The 19,293-nt window shown below is 51.0% G+C and overlaps 5 protein-coding genes across 6 annotated transcripts; 4 read left to right on the top strand and 1 right to left on the bottom strand.

Annotated features, from left to right (window-relative positions):
* Positions 1-120: 120 nt before the first annotated feature.
* AAFC00_006342 (uncharacterized protein) lies at positions 121-1,683 on the top strand (the record flags this gene model as incomplete). Its single annotated transcript, XM_069346286.1, has 6 exons — positions 121-195; positions 257-270; positions 339-507; positions 564-834; positions 887-1,045; positions 1,097-1,683. The coding sequence occupies 6 exons, from the start codon at positions 121-123 to the stop codon at positions 1,681-1,683; spliced, it is 1,275 nt and encodes a 424-aa protein (XP_069197495.1).
* A 269-nt stretch (positions 1,684-1,952) lies between these two features.
* On the bottom strand, positions 1,953-2,539 carry AAFC00_006341 (uncharacterized protein; the record flags this gene model as incomplete). Its single annotated transcript, XM_069346285.1, has 3 exons — positions 1,953-2,223; positions 2,290-2,435; positions 2,489-2,539. The coding sequence occupies 3 exons, from the start codon at positions 2,537-2,539 to the stop codon at positions 1,953-1,955; spliced, it is 468 nt and encodes a 155-aa protein (XP_069197494.1).
* Positions 2,540-11,761: 9,222 nt separating this feature from the next.
* AAFC00_006340 (uncharacterized protein) lies at positions 11,762-12,550 on the top strand (the record flags this gene model as incomplete). Of its 2 annotated transcripts, none has more annotated exons than XM_069348320.1 (2): positions 11,762-11,899; positions 11,957-12,550. In XM_069348320.1, the coding sequence occupies 2 exons, from the start codon at positions 11,762-11,764 to the stop codon at positions 12,548-12,550; spliced, it is 732 nt and encodes a 243-aa protein (XP_069197492.1). The 2 variants fall into 2 exon arrangements, with proteins under 2 accessions (XP_069197492.1, XP_069197493.1); XM_069348321.1 differs by having other exon boundaries at positions 11,780-11,899.
* A 733-nt stretch (positions 12,551-13,283) lies between these two features.
* Positions 13,284-15,647, top strand: AAFC00_006339 (uncharacterized protein; the record flags this gene model as incomplete). Its single annotated transcript, XM_069346283.1, has 6 exons — positions 13,284-13,434; positions 13,536-13,682; positions 13,741-13,903; positions 13,961-14,783; positions 14,842-15,390; positions 15,450-15,647. The coding sequence occupies 6 exons, from the start codon at positions 13,284-13,286 to the stop codon at positions 15,645-15,647; spliced, it is 2,031 nt and encodes a 676-aa protein (XP_069197491.1).
* Positions 15,648-16,760: 1,113 nt separating this feature from the next.
* AAFC00_006338 (uncharacterized protein) lies at positions 16,761-19,071 on the top strand (the record flags this gene model as incomplete). The annotated part of the gene is made up of 2 exons (XM_069346282.1): positions 16,761-16,823; positions 16,876-19,071. The coding sequence occupies 2 exons, from the start codon at positions 16,761-16,763 to the stop codon at positions 19,069-19,071; spliced, it is 2,259 nt and encodes a 752-aa protein (XP_069197490.1).
* Positions 19,072-19,293: the final 222 nt, after the last annotated feature.

Raw genomic sequence — 19,293 nt, 5'->3', positions numbered from 1 at the left:
TTATTAATCTCGAAGTAGTAGTTGCTAGAATAATCACAAGTCGCTGATAGTACATAAAGCATCGTGCCCTGGACGACTTAGCCATATCAGAATTGTCAATTATTTGTCTTCCATATCACAATGACTACTACCGCCCATCACAACGTCCAGCCCGCGGCTGAGGAGCCACACAATGTGAACAGGGCTGCCCCCGGAGTATGTATAATCTGATAAGATACGAGTAAATGCTAGTACATATCGCTAAACATGGTCACAGATTTCATACTTCACGTATGTTTGTTTCTACGAAAACAACTGCGGTATTCAAGGGAATCATTGCTGACTCTATGATAAAACAGTCCTTTGCAAGATCCCGTCGCCGGTACTGGCTTGGTTTCCGATGACAGCAAGAAAGTCCCCAAGCTTTTCACACCGCTCAAGCTTCGTGGACTTACTCTGCAGAACCGCATCATGCTGGCGCCCATGTGCCAGTACTCTGCAGAGGACGGTCACATGACCGATTGGCACGTCAGTCAAGTCCACACTATCATGGCCTGGCGAGCCTTGTACTGACTATTTCTCAGTTGACCCACTACGGCGGTATCATTCAGCGTGGACCCGGAATCTCCTGTATCGAGGCTACCGCTATCACCCCTGAAGGCAGAATCACACCCGAAGATCTCGGTATCTGGAAAGATAGTCAGATCGCACCCATGAAGCGTCTTAATGAGTTCGCCCACAGCCAGGGTCAGAAGACCATGATCCAGCTTGCTCACGCAGGTCGCAAGGCCAGCGCTGTTGCCCCGTGGTTGAGTGGCGGAGCTCTTGCTGGACCAGAGCTTAACGGATGGCCAGGTAAGCAATGTGAAATCAAACGAGTTGTGCCTGCGTACTGAAAGTCAAACAGACAATGTCATCGCCCCCAGCGCTATTGCATGGAGCGACAAATTCGCCGTGCCCAAAGCAATGACTCTTGAGGACATTGAGAAATTCAAGGCTGACTACAAGGCCGCTGTCCTCCGCTCTCTTGAGGCTGGCTTCGACGCCATTGAGATCCACAGTGCTCGTAAGTCACATGCCAAGCATTTGTGATGATTTTCGTGCTGACACTCCCCAGACGGATACTTGCTCCACTCTTTCCTGTCCCCGGTTTCTAACAAGAGAACCGACAAGTACGGTGGCAGCTGGGAGAACAGAACCAGACTTCTTATTGAGGTCGCCGAGCTCGTGAGATCTGTCATCCCAGAGACTATGCCCCTCTTCGTTCGTATCAGCGGCACCGACTGGCTTGAGGAGGTTGAGGGCTTCACCGAGAGCTGGACCCCTGCCGACACTGCCAAGGTTGCTGTAATCCTCGCCGAGAAGGGTGTTGACCTCCTGGACGTATCCAGTGGCGGTTCTTCCCCCAAGCAGCACCCTCACGTCACCGCAGCTTACCAGGCTCCTTTCGCTCTCCTTGCCAAGAAGGCGGTCGGTGACAAGATGGCCGTCGGAACTGTTGGAACCATCTACGACGGAAAGATCGCAAACCAGGTTCTTGAGGAAGGTCTCGACTTGGCCGCCGTTGGACGTGGATTCCAGAAGAACCCCGGTCTTGTCTTCTCTTTCGCAGATGATCTCGAGACACACGTGCAAATGCCCAACCAGATCAGGTGGGGTTTCGGTGGACGTGGCAAGAGTGTTGCTACCAAAGCCATTACTTAGATTATGAAGCATAAATGAACATAGAGGTGTATATACACGGAAATAATGACATATTGATTCAGTCGATCTAGCAACAACCTTTGAGCAAACATAACCTGGAAGTAGGGGATGACTAGTTGAATTAGTTGGACAAAGGGTCCTGCCTAAGCGAATTATGGGGAAGAAGAGGAAAAATCGCTGCGCTGGGGTATATTGCATCATAAGAATAAACGAAGCGAACATAGGGAAAGCCTAATGATGAGGTGGAGGCTGAAAAGAAAGAGCGTCTTTCACTGTGCACTCAATGTAGGTGTTGCTCCAGGAGAGCTTGTATGCAGAGTGAGGACCAAGTGCCCCTGACTGAAGCCCTTGACCTCGTCCCAGAGCTCTCGTTCGGCGCCCTGGGTGTTGTTGAGCCAAGCGGCTTCGTCGTCGGTAGTGGTCGTGGGGGACGACGCTCCACTGCGGTTCGGAAAGTGTTTGTTGAGAAGAAGTGAGTAGTCGCTAGCCATCTTCGAACCAGGTATGGCAGCGTCGTGATGCAAGACGTCGATTAGTTCACTACACAAGTCAGAATGATCAGCATCAATTCATCGCAGGCGCACAAGTGCAAAAGTGCCTTCTCACTTTGACGTTTGGGCGCAAATCTGTTCCAACGCTTCACGCTCCCTTCGCAGCTCTTCAGGATCTGGGCCTGGGGCTACCGAACCGGACCCAATGGCCCCATACTGCGGCTGGGAGTCCTCGTACAAAAGGCCTTCTGTCTCGGCGGGCTTCAATAAAGTCAGCAAGGGATTCCAAGACTGGAAATCACTTCACCACTTGCCTCCTGCGACGATCGTCGGTTGAGCCCAAGACAAGATGCGCAGACACCCATAGGAAGAAGCTGACGAGTGGCGCACTGCTTCCCGTGGAATGCGCAGAATGAGGAGACAGGTCGAAGACGCGACGTGAGGTTTGAGCAATGTAGGAAAAGTACAGTGGCTTTTGTACAGTATTATTGTCTTACTGTAATAGTGTATATACACTGTGCCTTTCTGGGTAAAGCCTGGCAAGGGACGAACGTCAGATGTTCATGCAAACAAGGCAAACGGTGCAGATATGTATCCTCGATGGTGCAGTCACGTGAAAGCGCGACCTCCTTGACCTATTTCCCATCACATCAGTTCTTGCTCGGCTCCTTTGCTCACACAGTGAATCTATTGAGATCTTGCCATTCTTGAAAGATGCTGCCAGTGGCGGCGCATCTCCGACGCCCGTAGAGTGCGACCTACATTCCTGAGAATGGCTAAGATTACTCGCGAGCCTCGTCTCCCGGTGAGCAAGGGCTGGAGACATACCAGTAAGTCTGCATATCTACAGAATGTATCAAGATTGAGACCTGCATTTCATGTAATGGGTGCCTTTCCGATCTCTGAATACACGCAAGGTAAGTCCTACCTCATACTGCGGGACACGCGCCGCCTCATACCTTTTTTGACGTGACCTTCAATACATTGCATCCAGTGGCTGGTCTCGAGGGACTCCAGTCCTTACGAGGGATGCGGAAACTCAGTGCTCTTGGATATATGTATATATAGTGCTCTATGCATCCAAGTCGTGAAATGGTAACACTCACAAGCCTCTATCCGATCCAAGATCGATATCATCAGTAGCATCACTAAGCATGCGCTCTTTTGTTTCCCTGTTGGCCTTGGCCTTGACATCCTTTCGCCTCGCAGCAGCACTCGTTGCTGGCCCAGACAATCCGGAGAATGGTGCTGCCGCTGCGAAAGCTCGTCGAGGGTTGATCGAGGTCGCGAAGGACTTCTTTCGACTCCAAGCTAGGCAAGAAGTTTGCGTTGAAGACGACATCTATAGGGCAGTCAAGAATTACTCCGATGCTCAGGCTTTCTGCAGCCGCTATCTTGAACTTGAACCAGCAACAGCTGTGGTTGAATATATTCCGACAGTGTAGGTGCCAGTACTTCCAACAAGATACATAAGCTGATTATTATAGAATCGACCGGAGTACATATACCACATCTACTAATACAGTCACGCATATTATTCGCACTACACCCGTCACTACTGTTACTACTACATTGACGACGTCGGGTGCCGCTGCTGGACACAGGTTCAGAAGAGGTGCCAATGCTGCCGATGTAACTCATTATATGCGTCAGGGGGGTTCCGACAACCTAACAGCGACCGACGATCCAGCATACAGCCAGCAATTGTCTAGCGCTTGTTCTTGCTTACCAGCCGTCCAACCGAGCACAACGACTGTGACGTACACCGCAGATCCGACCGTAAGAACAAGATGAGATAAACATATATGCCAACCTCAACTGACTTCCTATTCAGCATGTGACCCAATTGGCACGTCTCAACGTATTCCAGACAGTCAACACTACGCTGTATGCGCGTGCTGCGAAAACGACAGTTACAGAAGTCTATGCCGTTGCAAGTCCAACATCATCGCCTGGTTCAGCAGTATCTTCATCAAACTACACCAGCACAGGTTCCAGCTCGACCGAGGCGTTGTCACCCGCTCCTACACCTATCTCACCTACCTTCACTTGTCCCGACGAGCACAACATGACCATTAGTCAATTGGTTGATGATCAGCTTTACGACTTCCTTCTTCGTTGCTCAACTGGTCTTTCCGACGAAGATCTTGCTACTTATACTTACTCCACCATCGATGAATGTGCCGCAGCATGTGCTCGTGCAGACAACTTCTTTGGATTCGCCATTTGCCAAGCAGCAGTATACGACACCACCGATGGCTCTGGAGTCCCCAATTGTATCCTCAAGACCTCCGGAAATGATAGCACTGTTTCACCTGGAGCCAACGCAGTGATACTCCAGAGGATACGGATCGCTGTGACGAACACTACCGGGACTAGTTCCTCCAGTTCCACATTTGCCTCCTCAGCAAGTGAAACCGTGAACACGCCTTCTATCATGTCTTCGGTCTTTGCGAACAGCAGCAACAGTATGCCTCTAATTACCCCCGCGCCTATGACTAGTGGCCGGATCCCGAGCAATGCAGCTGTCACAAGCTATTCCACATTCGTCTCGGACGGCAGTACCATTTCAAGTGGGACAGTCTACTCAACATACTACTCATCCGACGGTGTCTGGTACTATTCCTACTATACCTCATACACCGTCGCTTGGGTCGCTACCACAACGATAGTAGGCTCAGTGGCTACTACGAGTGTCTCATCAGAGAGCAGTGGCGGTGAGAATGGTTCTAGTGGTAGTGGTGGTACTGGTGGTTCCTCACAAAATTCAACGACATCGCAGTACGGCACAGGTTCCATCACGACCAAGAACATTACATCTACCTACAGTCTAGGCGGCATCCAATACAGGAACCAGACCATCATTGTTGACACCATCTATCCCAATGGCCAGAGCACACAGACAACTACGAGCGACATCGAACAGGTTGGGAGCGAGGGTGGCAGCGGTGCTGGTGGAAGTAGTGAAAGTACCATTTCGGGGCAGGATTCCACATCAACAACTACAACTACAACTGTGACAGAGTACAATACAACTACCGTCTATGACACTCCATATCATAATTCTACCGGTTCAGGCGGCTCAGGCGGCGCAGGTGGTAGTGGCTCAGGCAACAATAGTACCTCCTCAACCCTTGTTTACTCAAGTCAATACACCACCCAATACGCGAGTACTTATAGCAATGCCGGTGGCAGTAGTGGTATGGGAGGCGGAGCCAATGGTGGCTCAATCACGACATCCACAACTCCGACAATGTCTCCAGTCAACGCATCGACTCCTGCACAAAATTCATCAGCGTTAGTGACGGAGAGTGTATTTTCCACCGCCTACTCCACTGCATATTCTACCGTCATCTACAGTAGTGGCGGTAGTGGTGGGGGCGGCGGTTCCGAGTCATCAGGCGCTGCTGGTGGATCTGCAACACAAGCTTCCGGTCAGCTAGCATCAAACACAATCACGCCAACATTTACTGGTCTGCCGCGATCAGGTACGGAAGTTGCGACTTCAATTGCGCCTTTCACTAACTTGGCGACGACTGCCCTTTCCTCTGGCTCAAGCGAGATTGCACTATCAACATTACACAATGGCACCACTTTTGTCAGTGCTTCTACATTGTTTCCCAACACGTCGACGCCCCTCAGTACCGGTACATCCTACACCTCCTCGGAGACTCTCACTTTACTCACCAACCATACTGTTGTCAGTACATCCTACAGTTCAGGTGCTAGTGGCTTCGTAGTTTCCGGGTTTATCGATACCTCACCGTCTTCATCCCTGAACGTGACGGGGCAGACCACTTATACTGGCACCGGTCTTCCCCGTTCAGGCACATATACTTCCTCGGCAATCACAGCTATGAATACATCCTCGTATCTAGGTGTGGATACTCTGACTCCAAGTAGTACTGAAGTGGTACCTGGAAATACCTCGTCGTTCTCGGCGACCTTTACCGGAGCGCCAAAGTCTGGAACTGAGCAGCCTAGCCCGATAACATCCCCCAGTAGCACCCTACCACTATCTGGAAATGCGAGCACTACATCGATCGCCAATGGTTCGACACCTGTCTTCCCTACAGGGTCAGGGATACTTTCACCGAGTGAATCACTGCTCACCAGTGTCCCTAAGTCTTCCTCGCCATCTTTCATTGGACAACCACGTTCTGGCACAACTGGTTCGCTTTTTACCCCATCCGTAAACTTTACATCCCCTCCATGGCCTACAACGACATTGTCGAGTCCTTCCATTCCTATGTTCAACAGCTCCTCGGGGGCATATGCCGTACCAAGTGCGACCGGGACAGGCCCAAGCGGCGTGTGGACGCCGGTCACCAATCCAACATTTATTGGGACAATAGGTTCACCTCGATCGAGCACAGGTGGACTGCGCAGTGGGACATATTCTACAGCAACATCCTCGGTACCGGCTGAAGTCACCAACACTGGCTATCAAAACGAGACCTGCTCCATGTCTACTATGGCAACAACCACAATCTGGAGCACTACTGTCATCTATGGGTGCTATTCTTCTTGTCCTGTCATCGGGGGCGCGGGTTACGGTGGTTATGGTGGCCTATCGGGACCACCACATCCAACGGGGCCCCCTGCTTGAGTAGAAAACTCAAGCGCTCTTTTAGAACAATGTGTTCACAACTCCACAATCATGGTCGTTCGGGATTTGCTGATTTTTCTTTTCGGTCGAGATAGGAAATCAATTTAGTAGAGTACACTAACTAAGTCAAGTGCACTAGTTGTTCAATCGTCTTTAATTGTCGCGCCTAGAAGTATTCGTGCCTTGGTGGACGCCTGGCGAGGGATTCGCTTCAAACACAAAAGACGCCTCACGTGATTCAAGAGAGTAGGAGCCCAACGTTCTTCTGACATGATACAGAACTTCCTTCTTCCTTGCGCTAATCTAGTACACCTTCGCAATACACAAAAGCCGACTTACATTTCGGCGTGGCTGCACTGGGCGGTTCGCTGGCCGCCCGGCGCGTGCGATATTGCTAGCCACATAGAGAAGTCACAGACCGCGTGACGAAGTAAGCACAAGTCCTGTGGGTCTCCTCTCTGTGTGTAGGTGTCCGACATCATCAAGAAAAGTAACGATGATCATTATCTTGGTACTGGAAGGAAAGACTATAAACCTCGTAAAATTCGTTATTTCGACCACATCGTCTTGATCAGCCTCTTTCCTCCTCGCAAGATTCCACGTCAAGTACTCAAAGCCAGAGACGCAATCAACTTCATCACCTCGGAAGAAGGAGATCACCTAGCCATCGCTGGGGCCCTGGCGCTTCTAACAGCGGCCTTTGCCGAAGGCTTGAGACCGTCTCTGCTTTTCAATCTGAAGCTCGTGAATCTCGCCGTCAAGTTCACGGATTATCTCAATAGCCTTCTCAATGGAAGCGTTGAGCTTCCTACGGTCTGCCCTCCATCGCTCGATTTTGGCCACTTGTTCGGCCCTGCGTCGACTCTTGGTTTCAATCTTTTGACAGATCCTGCAGTTGTCGTTGTTTCGGATGATCTCTTGGACTAATTTCATTCCACATGTTTCACCAATTCTGTATTCGCGGTTACAGTGACCCCGAAAGCGGTCCCATTTCCAGTCCCCGCAGTTATAAACGACTTGGTCGAAGAAGCACATGTTTGACGATAAAAGAACTGGTCCTCGCATCATCAGCGCTTGACCTTTTCGACGATCTTGGATCAGCACTTACTTCAGGTGTTCGAGCTGCTGAAACAATCTTCGGCCCTATATGGATTGGGCAAGAGGCTTTGACTGCCTGCCTGGTTAGCACCAACGCCGTGACCAATACTACATGATACTACTTGCTAGTTGAGTGCGGATCTGATCAGGTAATGTGGGATGGGGTGAGTCTTGACAGGCAACGACAAAACTGATATTGAATAGAAGACACAACATCCCATAATGGAGCAATTGGAGCAACTATTTAAGCTGGAGCTTTCATGGTACAACTCGGAGGAGCTACCACACCACTCGAGGTATCATCGTGCTGACGCTGCAACAGCTCTTGTGTGTCTGCATACTGATACCCACCTTTCCGTCTGGGCCAAAGGATGAACACTGTGGAGACGGCTCAGACCCCCCATCCCGGACCAGCATGGCCTATCGAATGGCTGCCGGACACAAGTTCGCTTGCTCAGATGTGAAGTGAGGTAACACTCGAAGGTGGGATCACCGCCGAAGTGGCTTTCTCACTTCCGCCTGTTCCTCCTCTTGTACTCTATTTGTCTCGAATCGGTGTTTCAACGGTCTCATTGATCACTCTCCTGGTGTCCCAGTACTGGAGACCATGTCTCCGTCCTCAAAGCCCAAAATGAACTTCACCACGTGCCTAGGCAGGCTAGTGGCCGCTGGACACCTTGCTCCAATATCTACGCATCCTTCCAACGCTTTTCATCTCTTTACTCCTTTCTCCCATCAGTCTCTAGGACTTGTGCCTCCCAATCGCTTGAGACACAATCTTTGGGCACCAGTGTCCGCTCCGTTGATCATTTCTAGCTGCATCAATACCTAGGCGAACTTGACTGCATGACATGTCGATTCTCACACTCGATGCCGAGAAGCTCTGCTGTGTCCTTCATATGGATTGGAACGGAAAATGGTTGTACATGCTCGCGATCGTCCGCATGATGGCACTACTTCGTACACGCTCCGGGACGAAGTCTATGGCCCACATGCATGCTTGATTGCCTTGGCAGCATGTCTATGACTCTGGTAGGCATTGACATCCAGTCAGCTTATCTGTAGGCAATGCGTGGACCCGGCTAGTGAGGAAAGACATTGTGAATGTTACCATGGACACCAGGATCAGGGTACCTATCGACTAGTCAACATACACAACACATACATACCATATATGAGGCATCCCACTCAGCATGACCGTCCACATGATCGCCAATCTGCCTCAAAGAGCGCAGCGAACTATCGAAAGCGAGCTTTTATTGCAGAAAAAGAATTTCGGCTCCGGAGAATCTTACTCGAGAGAGGGAAAACATGAGACATGGTGGGCTGACAGAGCCTATTTCCACGTCTGGAACGAGACGGGTTACAATTGGATCAATCACAGACAAAGGAGGCAGACGCTAAGGGTTCGTGAAATATGTTCATCATCTACGCCTTTTTGTGACGTGGCGAATTGGCCTTGGTGGAACCAGGCAGGCGAAGAAGGACTATCAATCTCTTCCTGTCATTTTTTCTTCCTTTTCCTTGCTCAACTTTGTCCGGCTAGCGAGAACCTAGAAGTGATGGTTTGAGAAGGATCTACCGCTGCTTCCTTTCATCTTCCTGGTCTTAGAAGGTGAAAGGAGAAGCGGCACATGCATGATCGAATCTGCAACTTGTCCATACGGGGAGTAGATGTATACGAGGATCTATCAACAGAAGGGGCGCAAAGAGTGGTGAGGTTGTCATCACATTACGCAGTGTTCCATTACACAAGGTAAAAAGAGGAAGAGATGCAATAAAATATATACTTGGTGAGACTTTTCGTGGTAAAAGTGAAAAAGGGGTAGTGGGTGATCGGAGAGTGAGTAAGGGTAAACAAAAAAAGTCTATGTGTGATGAATACGTACTCACGCGTGAGGCAGAAATTGGTAAATGGAGAGAGAAGCCGCAGCAATGACGATTTGTTTTGTAAGACGTACTTATATGCGCCTTCTTCGCACGCCTCTCCACCGGCCACATGTACACATATGCGCATACGCAAGCAGATCCGAGCATGGTCCCCATGGAGACACGTTACTTGAGGAAAACGGGTATAGTAGTTATAGGGACAAGGTGCATAAGTAGCCATTGCAGTGAAAGAGGAGACAGCAATTTTCTCTGATCTCTTTTCACTGCTTTGATAAGTGAAAAACAGGTAACTGTACACGGGAGTATCACAGCACAAAGCACGGAACTACAAGATGTAGCGTGAACGCCAGTCAGACTCGACGGGGCCATACTCGGAATGCGCATGGAAGATTCTATAGGACGTGCTACTGGCGGCCTGCGCCATCCGTCCACCAAGCCAGCCAGCCTAACTGCTAGATGGGCCTGGCCCAGTCAGCGTCGTCCAAGCGAGGCATGCCCGGTGGCCCGCGAGAAGTCGCTGCCTGACTTCTTGCATGTCTCGCTCGAAGCCAAGTCCTGTCAAATGGTGATGAGAAGGCAAAGTAGCAATGTTGCAACGGAAATGCCCCTTGTAGCTGACATAGAAACTCACATTTTCACTCGCTGTCGGTGCCATAAGGGCGATACCAAGGAGCGCAGTGGTTGCTCACACGACGCTCAGAAGCTGCTGCTGCTACTGCGGCGGCTTCTTGCTTACATGTACTGCAGCTCCAGAGGAGAGGAGAGACCCGCTGCCAATGCGTGCATCGATTCGGAGCGACGCTGGCATACCCATATGAATGGACGGCCCGCTATGCAGCGAATGGCAGTCACGTTTGCCCAAGCTCCGCCGAGCAGGGCTCGCATGCACGCTCGCTGGAGAGATTGGTCGGATCCAGTGTCGTATGTGTGTGTACAGTACTGTACAGTTCGTCTGCTGGCAACCGCCAATGAAACAGGGGGTTTGGCGCTGACCCGGGCTGGCTAAGAGTTGCCCGTGCCAACGAGCTCGTGATATGAAGCAACCATGCAAAGGCAGTCCGGCATCGCCTCTTTCTCTCTCCTCGACCGCTTCTTCTTAAAGTCAAGCCCTGCGTATGCAACTCTCGCCTAGGGATCCACTCCAAGCTCCTGATGCACGTCCAGATTGGAGGTGTATCTCTGTCTCGGTGCAGCTCGGGTTACCGATACCACCCCTTTTGACTTTTTTCTACTTCTCGGTGATATACTTGAAAGGGGGGCATGCGTAACAACGCCAGCGCAGACAAGTGAAAAAGGATAAAATGTGGGCAGGAAAAAAAAATGCAACAAGCAAAGGTGGGACCAATGCTAAGGTGAGTGTAATTGATTAGATGGTCGTATTGATTAGCAGCACAAAAAAGCCAATCAGCAATGAGCGATGATGCCGCCAGACAGATCTTTCTTTTATGTAACTGAGAATGTTCTATGCATACCAGTGTAGGTTAGTGCTTCACTAAGCATACCTGGATGTGAGCTAAGTGTGTCTGATGACAATGATGACAACGTACTGTACACCGATACAGAGCAAAAGTGAGAGTGACAGTGAGTTATGGCGCTCGGACCACTAGAAACACTGATCCCGTGGCCGTGGTTGATAAAACGATAAAATAAAGCCCCGTTCAAGAGAAGTCCGATTTCAGCACATGGCGCGACGTCATGCATTCATACGAACGGGATGGTCCGTCGTCTCCGTTCCCCAATCCCCGCCTTCACCGTCTTAGAGTTAAGCTGTCCGTCCATGTACCTTGGGCCAGCAGCTGTCGGCAATCATTACTGGAACTACTGTACCTCTCTGCATTTTCATTCTTGCGCAGCGTCGTTTTGTTTCAGTGCTTAGCAGTCCGTAATCGCATTACAGCGTCGCGTATTGCCAGCGTGAGTTTGGGCCGGTTGAGGTCCCAGCGCGCAGTCAAAGATAGGCGACAGGCAACTCAGAAAACCCGCCGCATAGATGATGCGAACCCCGATCATGTCGAAACTGGTGGTTAGACCGATGATGTCCAAGCCTAGCCTGGCGAATCTTCCCGATGAGCTGGTTCTGCGTGTACTCTCATTTCTAGACATCCCGGAGCTATTAGCGATATCTCGCGTGAGCTATGACAAAGTCGTGTACTGAGTATGGCAGTGAGCTGAGTTTCGCGCCCAGGTATCTCACCATCTGCGCTGTGTTGCACTTGACCCCATTCTTCATTCACATCGTCTTCGTACTTCATCCTACAACTTAGCCTCTTTTCTGCCTCATCGTCCTCGCCTACAGGCACTCCAGCCGCCTGCTTCATACATCTACCTTACCCGTACAACGCTGGCTGCTCGTAAACTCTGCTTCTCGCTAGCGCTTGTCTCGTTGAATCGATTCCTCGCCCGGCGACCACCCCTGTCTAGTCTAGTGAACGCAAACATCGTGCCCAGAGACTGCTGTCGTCATGACCGTCGAAGCGGAGAGATGCTCATCTCGTCCGGGACTATCGTCGAGAGGAAACGGAAGATAGAGAGGGAGAAGGTAAAGGAAGGGCTGCGTGTATGGCTGGAGAGAAAAGCTGGAGCGATTGGGCGCAGAAAGGATGCCGGTGTGGGAATCCTCGTGTGGCGATTCTCCAAGCGGGCAAGGACCGGCGCGCAAGACACCAGCAGTAAGCAACGTCAAAGCAACCCGGGCCTATGCGAGATGGCAGAGAGTGGCAAAGTCAGAGGCTTGCGTCGTTTCTGGGAGAATGTGGGCGCGCCTCAACCGATTCACTGAAGATGGAGGATATACGTTTCTCCCACGGTGGAGGAGCTGCATGGCGTTCCACGTCCCCCCCCCCCCCAGCTGCTCTATGATTGTATGAAATCATGAAAAGGACAGGTTGCATACTGGCGTACGCAGCTCTCTGAGATTACCAACTCACAATGGACAAGTAGCAGGAAAGTCACGGAGATATCGATCTCATCGACATGCATCAGGCGCAGGTGAGTCATTGGCAACCAGGGAATGGTATAGCCTTGCACCTGTGCACCAGAACCATGTGAAGGACCAAGTGTCTGAATTTGCCTCTTGTCTACGAATAGATGGATGCTTCCAGCACATTCAAATGCCTCGACAAGGTGTACCTTAGATGTATGTGGAAACATTCCGGACGACGAGGCGGACACAGGCGTGGGGAGGGGTCTTGGCACAGTCGGCGATTGGACGGGTTTGAGGCTGAACACCTGGCCTTTCTCCAAAAGGACACGCTGCCGTTCGCATAGCTAATTATTTGAGACCTTTCTTCTGCTCCCCTATTCTCATCCATTCATCCTTTTTCTTTCAACTCTTGTGTTCCATTTGGCTCGAGGAAGTATCTCTTTCTCTTCACAAAGCCTCTATAACACTACAGGAAGCCGGCTTCCGTCCGCCTCAATTGTAATTGAGTCTATAACTATTCTTGTGCTTGCCGCTTGAATTTGTTGATTCCACCACATCCCTTCTTTCGTTCCGTCACCACTCTATCGAGATGGCGCGCAACGTTAGAGGCGAGTCACGCTTTGCGTGGTCTACCGCCTTCTATCTCCTCTTCGTTCTGTTCGCCCCCATGGTTTTCCTCGGTACACCCGTTAAGGCCCAAGATTCTGGAGCTTCCAAGGATAGCCAGATTACTGGACCAGGTATGTATCTGCGCGATCCAAGGTGAAGATCATTTGGGATCTTTATCTAGCATCTCACTGCATGCTGCGCGCTGTTCACGATGCTGACAATGCTTTTGCAGTCATCGGTATCGATCTTGGAACCACCTACTCTTGTGTTGGTATTATGAAGGGTGGCAAGGTCGAAATTCTCGTCAACGACCAGGGTAACCGTATCACTCCTTCTTACGTCGCATGGAATGATGAGGAGCGCCTTGTCGGTGACTCTGGTGAGTTTTGCTGCCGTACGCGCATCATGTCGTGCACAAAACTAAGACTATTTTGCAGCCAAGAACCAGTTTGCATCCAACCCTCTCCGAACTGTCTACGACGTCAAGCGTCTTATTGGACGCAAGTTCAACGACAGAGACGTTCAGCGCGATATCAAGCACTTCCCCTTCAAGGTCGTCAACAAGGACGGCCAGCCCCGTGTTCAAGTCGATGTCCAAAAGTATGTTTACTGCTAGCCACGCTGGAGGGGTCTGAACACAATCTGACAAAACAATAGGGATTCCAAGACTTTCACCCCCGAGGAGGTCAGCTCCATGATTCTGGGTAAGATGAAGGAGGTCGCCGAGTCATACCTCGGTGAGAAGGTCACCAACGCAGTTGTCACTGTCCCCGCTTACTTCAACGACGCCCAGCGTGCCGCGACCAAGGACGCTGGCACCATCGCCGGTCTTAACGTTCTCCGTGTCGTCAACGAACCCACCGCCGCAGCTCTCGCATACGGTCTCGACAAGACTGATCAGGAACGCCAGATCATCGTCTACGATCTTGGTGGTGGTACTTTCGATGTCTCCATTCTTACCGTCGACGAGGGCGTCTTCGAGGTCCAGGCTACCGCTGGTGACACCCATCTCGGTGGCGAGGATTTCGATCAAAGAGTCATGGATTACTTCACCAAGATGTACAACAAGAAGTACGACACCGACATCACCAAGAACCCCAAGACCATGGGTAAGCTCAAGCGTGAGGTTGAGAAGGCCAAGCGCACTCTCTCTTCGCAAATGAGCACCAGAATCGAAATCGAGGCTTTCCACGACGGCCAGGACTTCTCCGAGACTCTCACCAGAGCCAAGTTCGAGGAGCTCAACAACGACCTCTTCAAGAAGACCCTTAAGCCTGTTGAGCAGGTTCTCAAGGACGCCAAGATGAAGAAGAGCGACATTGACGACATTGTCCTCGTCGGTGGTTCTACTCGTATCCCCAAGGTTCAGGCTATGCTCGAGGAGTTCTTCGGAAAGAAGGCCAGCAAGGGCATCAACCCTGATGAGGCTGTCGCTTACGGTGCCGCCGTTCAGGGTGGTATCCTGTCTGGCGAAGAAGAGGTAAGCAGATTATCTGATGTGCTGGTATCAACAGACCTTACTGACAAACTTCGATCAGGCTAAGAACGTCGTCCTCATGGATGTGAACCCCCTTACTCTCGGTATTGAGACCACTGGTGGTGTCATGACTCACCTCATTAAGCGCGGAACCACCATCCCCACCAAGAAGTCCCAGATCTTCAGCACCGCCGCTGATAACCAGCCCGTGGTTCTGATCCAGGTCTTCGAGGGTGAGCGTTCCATGACTAAGGACAACAACCTCCTCGGAAAGTTTGAGTTGACCGGTATCCCTGCTGCCCCTCGTGGTGTGCCCCAGATTGAGGTCTCCTTCGAGCTCGACGCAAACGGTATCCTCCGCGTCAGCGCCGGCGACAAGGGAACTGGCAAGAGCGAGAGCATCACCATTACCAACGACAAGGGCCGTCTTAGCACCGAGGAGATCGAGCGCATGGTCGCTGAGGCAGAGAAGTACGCCGACGAAGACAAGGCAACACGCGAGCGCATCGAGTCTCGCAACGGCCTTGAGAACTACGCTTTCTCCCTCAAGAACCAGGTCAACGACGACGAGGGTCTTGGTGGCAAGATTGACGAGGATGACAAGGAGACTGTAAGTCAATCGCATAATCGTGAGATATGGTTTGGACCAGACGCTAATAAATATCACAGCTTCTCGAGGCAATCAAGGAAGCACAGGACTGGCTCGAAGAGAACGCCGCTTCGGCCGAGGCCGAGGACTTCAACGAGCAGAAGGAGAAGCTCAGCAACGTCGCATACCCCATCACCAGCAAGCTGTACGGCAGCGGCGGTGCCGGTGGCATGCCCGATTACGACGATGACGACGAGCCCAGCCACGACGAGTTGTAAGCTTAAGAAAGTTGTACATTGGGAATTTTTGGCGTTTGATAGATATCTCAAAACATGACATTTAGTAGAGCTATGCATGGAACAAGTTGCTCAATCTATCGAATGTGGGACCAGATCTCTCGTGAACCATCGAATCGTGCCATGCCTAAGGCTACCCAGAAGTGCGAGCACGCGATTGGTTTCATCTTGAGCGTTCAGAAGCGAAACCGCCGTGCTTAACACTATCTGCACTGTCTGTTCTTCTATCAGTATGGGGTGCCGTGTCTCTATCTACACTACTTGCTGATAGCCGCATAAGAAGAGGGCACAGGTGCCGTACCTTAAACCTTACCCCCTGGAGATCAACACGATCTGGGGCTAGCGTGGGTGGCTATCGTCAAACGTCGAATGCGACCAACCAAAATCTTCGTTCCTCACGAGCGCTTGTTGCGACGTAACGTTGGATGTGGACGCGACCTTGCACCCTATCCACAACCAGGCTGGAGACCTCGGCGACTCGTTGTGCAACACCAACAATAGGAGACCATTCCTTACGTGCTTGCAGTCTTGTTCGAGACTCAACCTTAGTCGTTCCTTATACATTGATCAGCACGCAGCTCAAAAGCACTGTCCCTCATTCTATCGTCGCAAGTTGCTGCAGAACAAAGCGGTCATTCGCAATCCAGTCATCTAACTCACTTTCACCTATTTGGCATCTGCTGTCTATTGATATTGATGCGTCTTTGTTTCCTTTGACCAACTGAAAGGCCAGGCGCCGTTTTGTGGGCTGGAAACAAAGGTCAACGTTTTGCCGTTACATTACTCTGGCTAGCTGCTGGCATCCAGCCATCCCTTCTAAAGCTCTTTTCTATCCCTTCTGACGACCACGAGAGACGCCCTTTTCTCAAGACAATACACTCCTTATCTCTCTCTTGCATCAACACTCATTCTGTGTGTTCGACTCTGCTGGCAGACAATTGCTTTCCTACAACACATCACTCTACGATTCTGTCGCACCCGCGCGCATATCATTAACATTACACTATCACGTACTGCGTCAAGCTTACCCCTCTATTCACGGTGGAATCTGTCCCTCAGCCGGTCTGAGCAACAGTTCCTTCCGAGAAACATACTATGGGGTGCTTCGGCGAAAGGGAAAGAGGCGATGTCGACGAGTCGCATAAATGGACTTATCTTGTATGTTCACTGCTCAAGTATGCGGAGTTTAACAGTCACTAACCATTGACAGACACTATCTGATTTCAAGGCCTCTGGCGCACTAACATACTTCTCATACGGCTGGCTATGGTTCCTTGCGCTGATAGGAGTTGCCGTTTACGCTTCTGATACCTTCACCGCCGTCAACTTGCTGGCCTACGACAAGTGGTCATCCCAAATAGAACCTGCCATTCCCTTGGAGTATTCAAAATGGATCTTTACCGTGTGTATTCTCATTTCTTGGGTCCTATGTGGCTTTGAATGGATTCGCGCAATAAGGGTGATTCGTCGAGACTCTGTTGCCGAGAGCTATATGGATCCCCTCGCCGTCACTTTCCAAAGCATGCGACCTCGAGGCTGGAAGCGATTTCTGGTCTTTGCTGAATTGACAAAGAGCAAGAAGGGCCTCGACTACCTTGCGTTGTTTGTCTACTTTCAGTTGAAGGGTGCTGTTCGTATCCTCGTTGCCGAAGCGCCCCGTCAAGTAGTCAATGGCGTGACCTTGTACTCTGTCCTGCAGGCCGACTTGGTCGCTACTGGCGAACACGCGGCTCCCCGAGGTCACTCGTCGATCGAGCAGTTCTTCATCAACATCGGAACACTGGCCGAAACGAACCGCGAGCAAGCAATCGTGCTCTTCACCATGCTCTTCACCTTCGTCATTTGGGTCGTCTCCGCCTTGTCCTTGATCGCTGCTGTCGTCCTCTATGTGTTCTTCCTCTGGCACCACGTACCAAAGCAAGACGGAAGACTTAGTATCTACTGCCGCCGCAAGGTTGATCGTCGTCTATCCAAGATTGTCGGTGCCAAAGTAAAACAAGCGCTCGAAGACCAGGAGAAGAAGCGAGAAAGGGAGGAAGCAAAAGCTGCGAAAGGCAACAGAGATATGCGCACCAAACCTGTCACTTCGAGAAAACCTACACTACCAGTCATTGGAGCAACGACGCCGCGATTCAACGACGACAAGCTGCCTGACTTCAAGCTTGCCAGAGAGGACTCTCAGGCCACCATGTCATCATTCGCATCTCAATCGTCGCGGGATTACGAGAATAGCCATCTTCTTCGCCAGCCGACGCTTCCTCTGCCGCCCACTCTTCCAAACATCAACGCTCGCCCGGATTTGCCTATTCGCTCTATAACCGAGACATCGGCCTATTCAGCTGTCAGTTATGAATCAGATGCGCCTTTGTTGAAGAACCAAATGGGAATGGGACATGTCGAAGATCATCAGGACCTCACATATCCGCCACAGACACTAGAACGTCAATATTCTGCTTCGTCGCTCGACTCTAGACCACCCATGGATAGACAGGCATCGGCTTCCACTTTCCAGTCAAGTGGAGCGCAAGTAAGACAACAATCGCCAGCTTCTCGCATGCGGCAAATGGCTGAGGGACCAGGATCTGACCCCTTTAGCGGGCATGGTCCAATGCCCGTGTTTGACAGACAGACGTCTACCGACTCATATACATCTCGACTACCACCTATTCGAGCCATGACACCGCTTACTGAAGTGTCTTCACTTGGTCCCGATATGTCCTCATCGAGGGCAAGAGACGGATACAAAGGATGTGCCCAAGACCAACATGAAGGACTCTACCCTCCACAGGGAATAAGACGACAAGGCACACAAGACACTGTCTTTTCGGTGGCAAGTGCACCAGCCTCAAGGTGGCAAGCTACAAACAACTTTCACGGCCAAGTAGCGCCTCCACCACACGCAGCAACAGCACTACCTTTCAGCGGACACGAAGACTCGCGGCATCATTCATCTGGTCAATCCTTCGAGATGACAGCAAGGCCACCACCAGCATTATTGCCTCGACCAACGCCACCACCGTCCGCCAACTCGCAGACCGGCGGCTACGTGGCCCTGAACCCTTTCCTCCCGGAGCCTCTAGGCCATCAGAACACGTCAAGACGCAACCTCACAGACCCGTCCAACAATGCAGCCTCAAACATGGACCGCTTCGGTCAAGAAGCGCGAGGTCACTATCCGCCGCAAAGAAGCGTGACTGCTCCACCTCGCGAGGTGGGGGCTTACAACGGGCTTATTGACGAGTATCAACTTCATACTCCCTCGCATGCGCAGCAGCAGCAGTATCAGCAGCGATACAACAACAACAACCACTACTACAACAACAACAACAATCGCGACGATGCGCCACCACCGCAATTCACTCGCAGCGCGACGGCTGGACCGAGCGTGTACGATAATAGATGGTAGTAGTAGACTAGCCATCCGCAACGAAAGAAGAAGAAGAAGAAGAAACCATTGACGCAGACGAAGACGAAAAGATGATGAAGACGAAGACGGAATGGCGGAATGAATGAGCTGCCCTTTTTACATGTTTTTTCTTTTTTCTTTTTTCTCATCCAATTGATACCCTTTTTTCCTTTTCACTACTATTTTAGGTCTTTTCTTTCTACAGGAAATAAAAAATCCCGG

Source organism: Neodothiora populina, assembly GCF_041146345.1.
Source record: "Neodothiora populina strain CPC 39397 chromosome Unknown canker_contig_7, whole genome shotgun sequence".
Classification (NCBI taxonomy): domain Eukaryota; kingdom Fungi; phylum Ascomycota; class Dothideomycetes; order Dothideales; family Dothioraceae; genus Neodothiora; species Neodothiora populina.
Note: the sequence above shows the minus strand (reverse complement) of the source record. Positions and strands in the feature narration are given on the sequence as shown.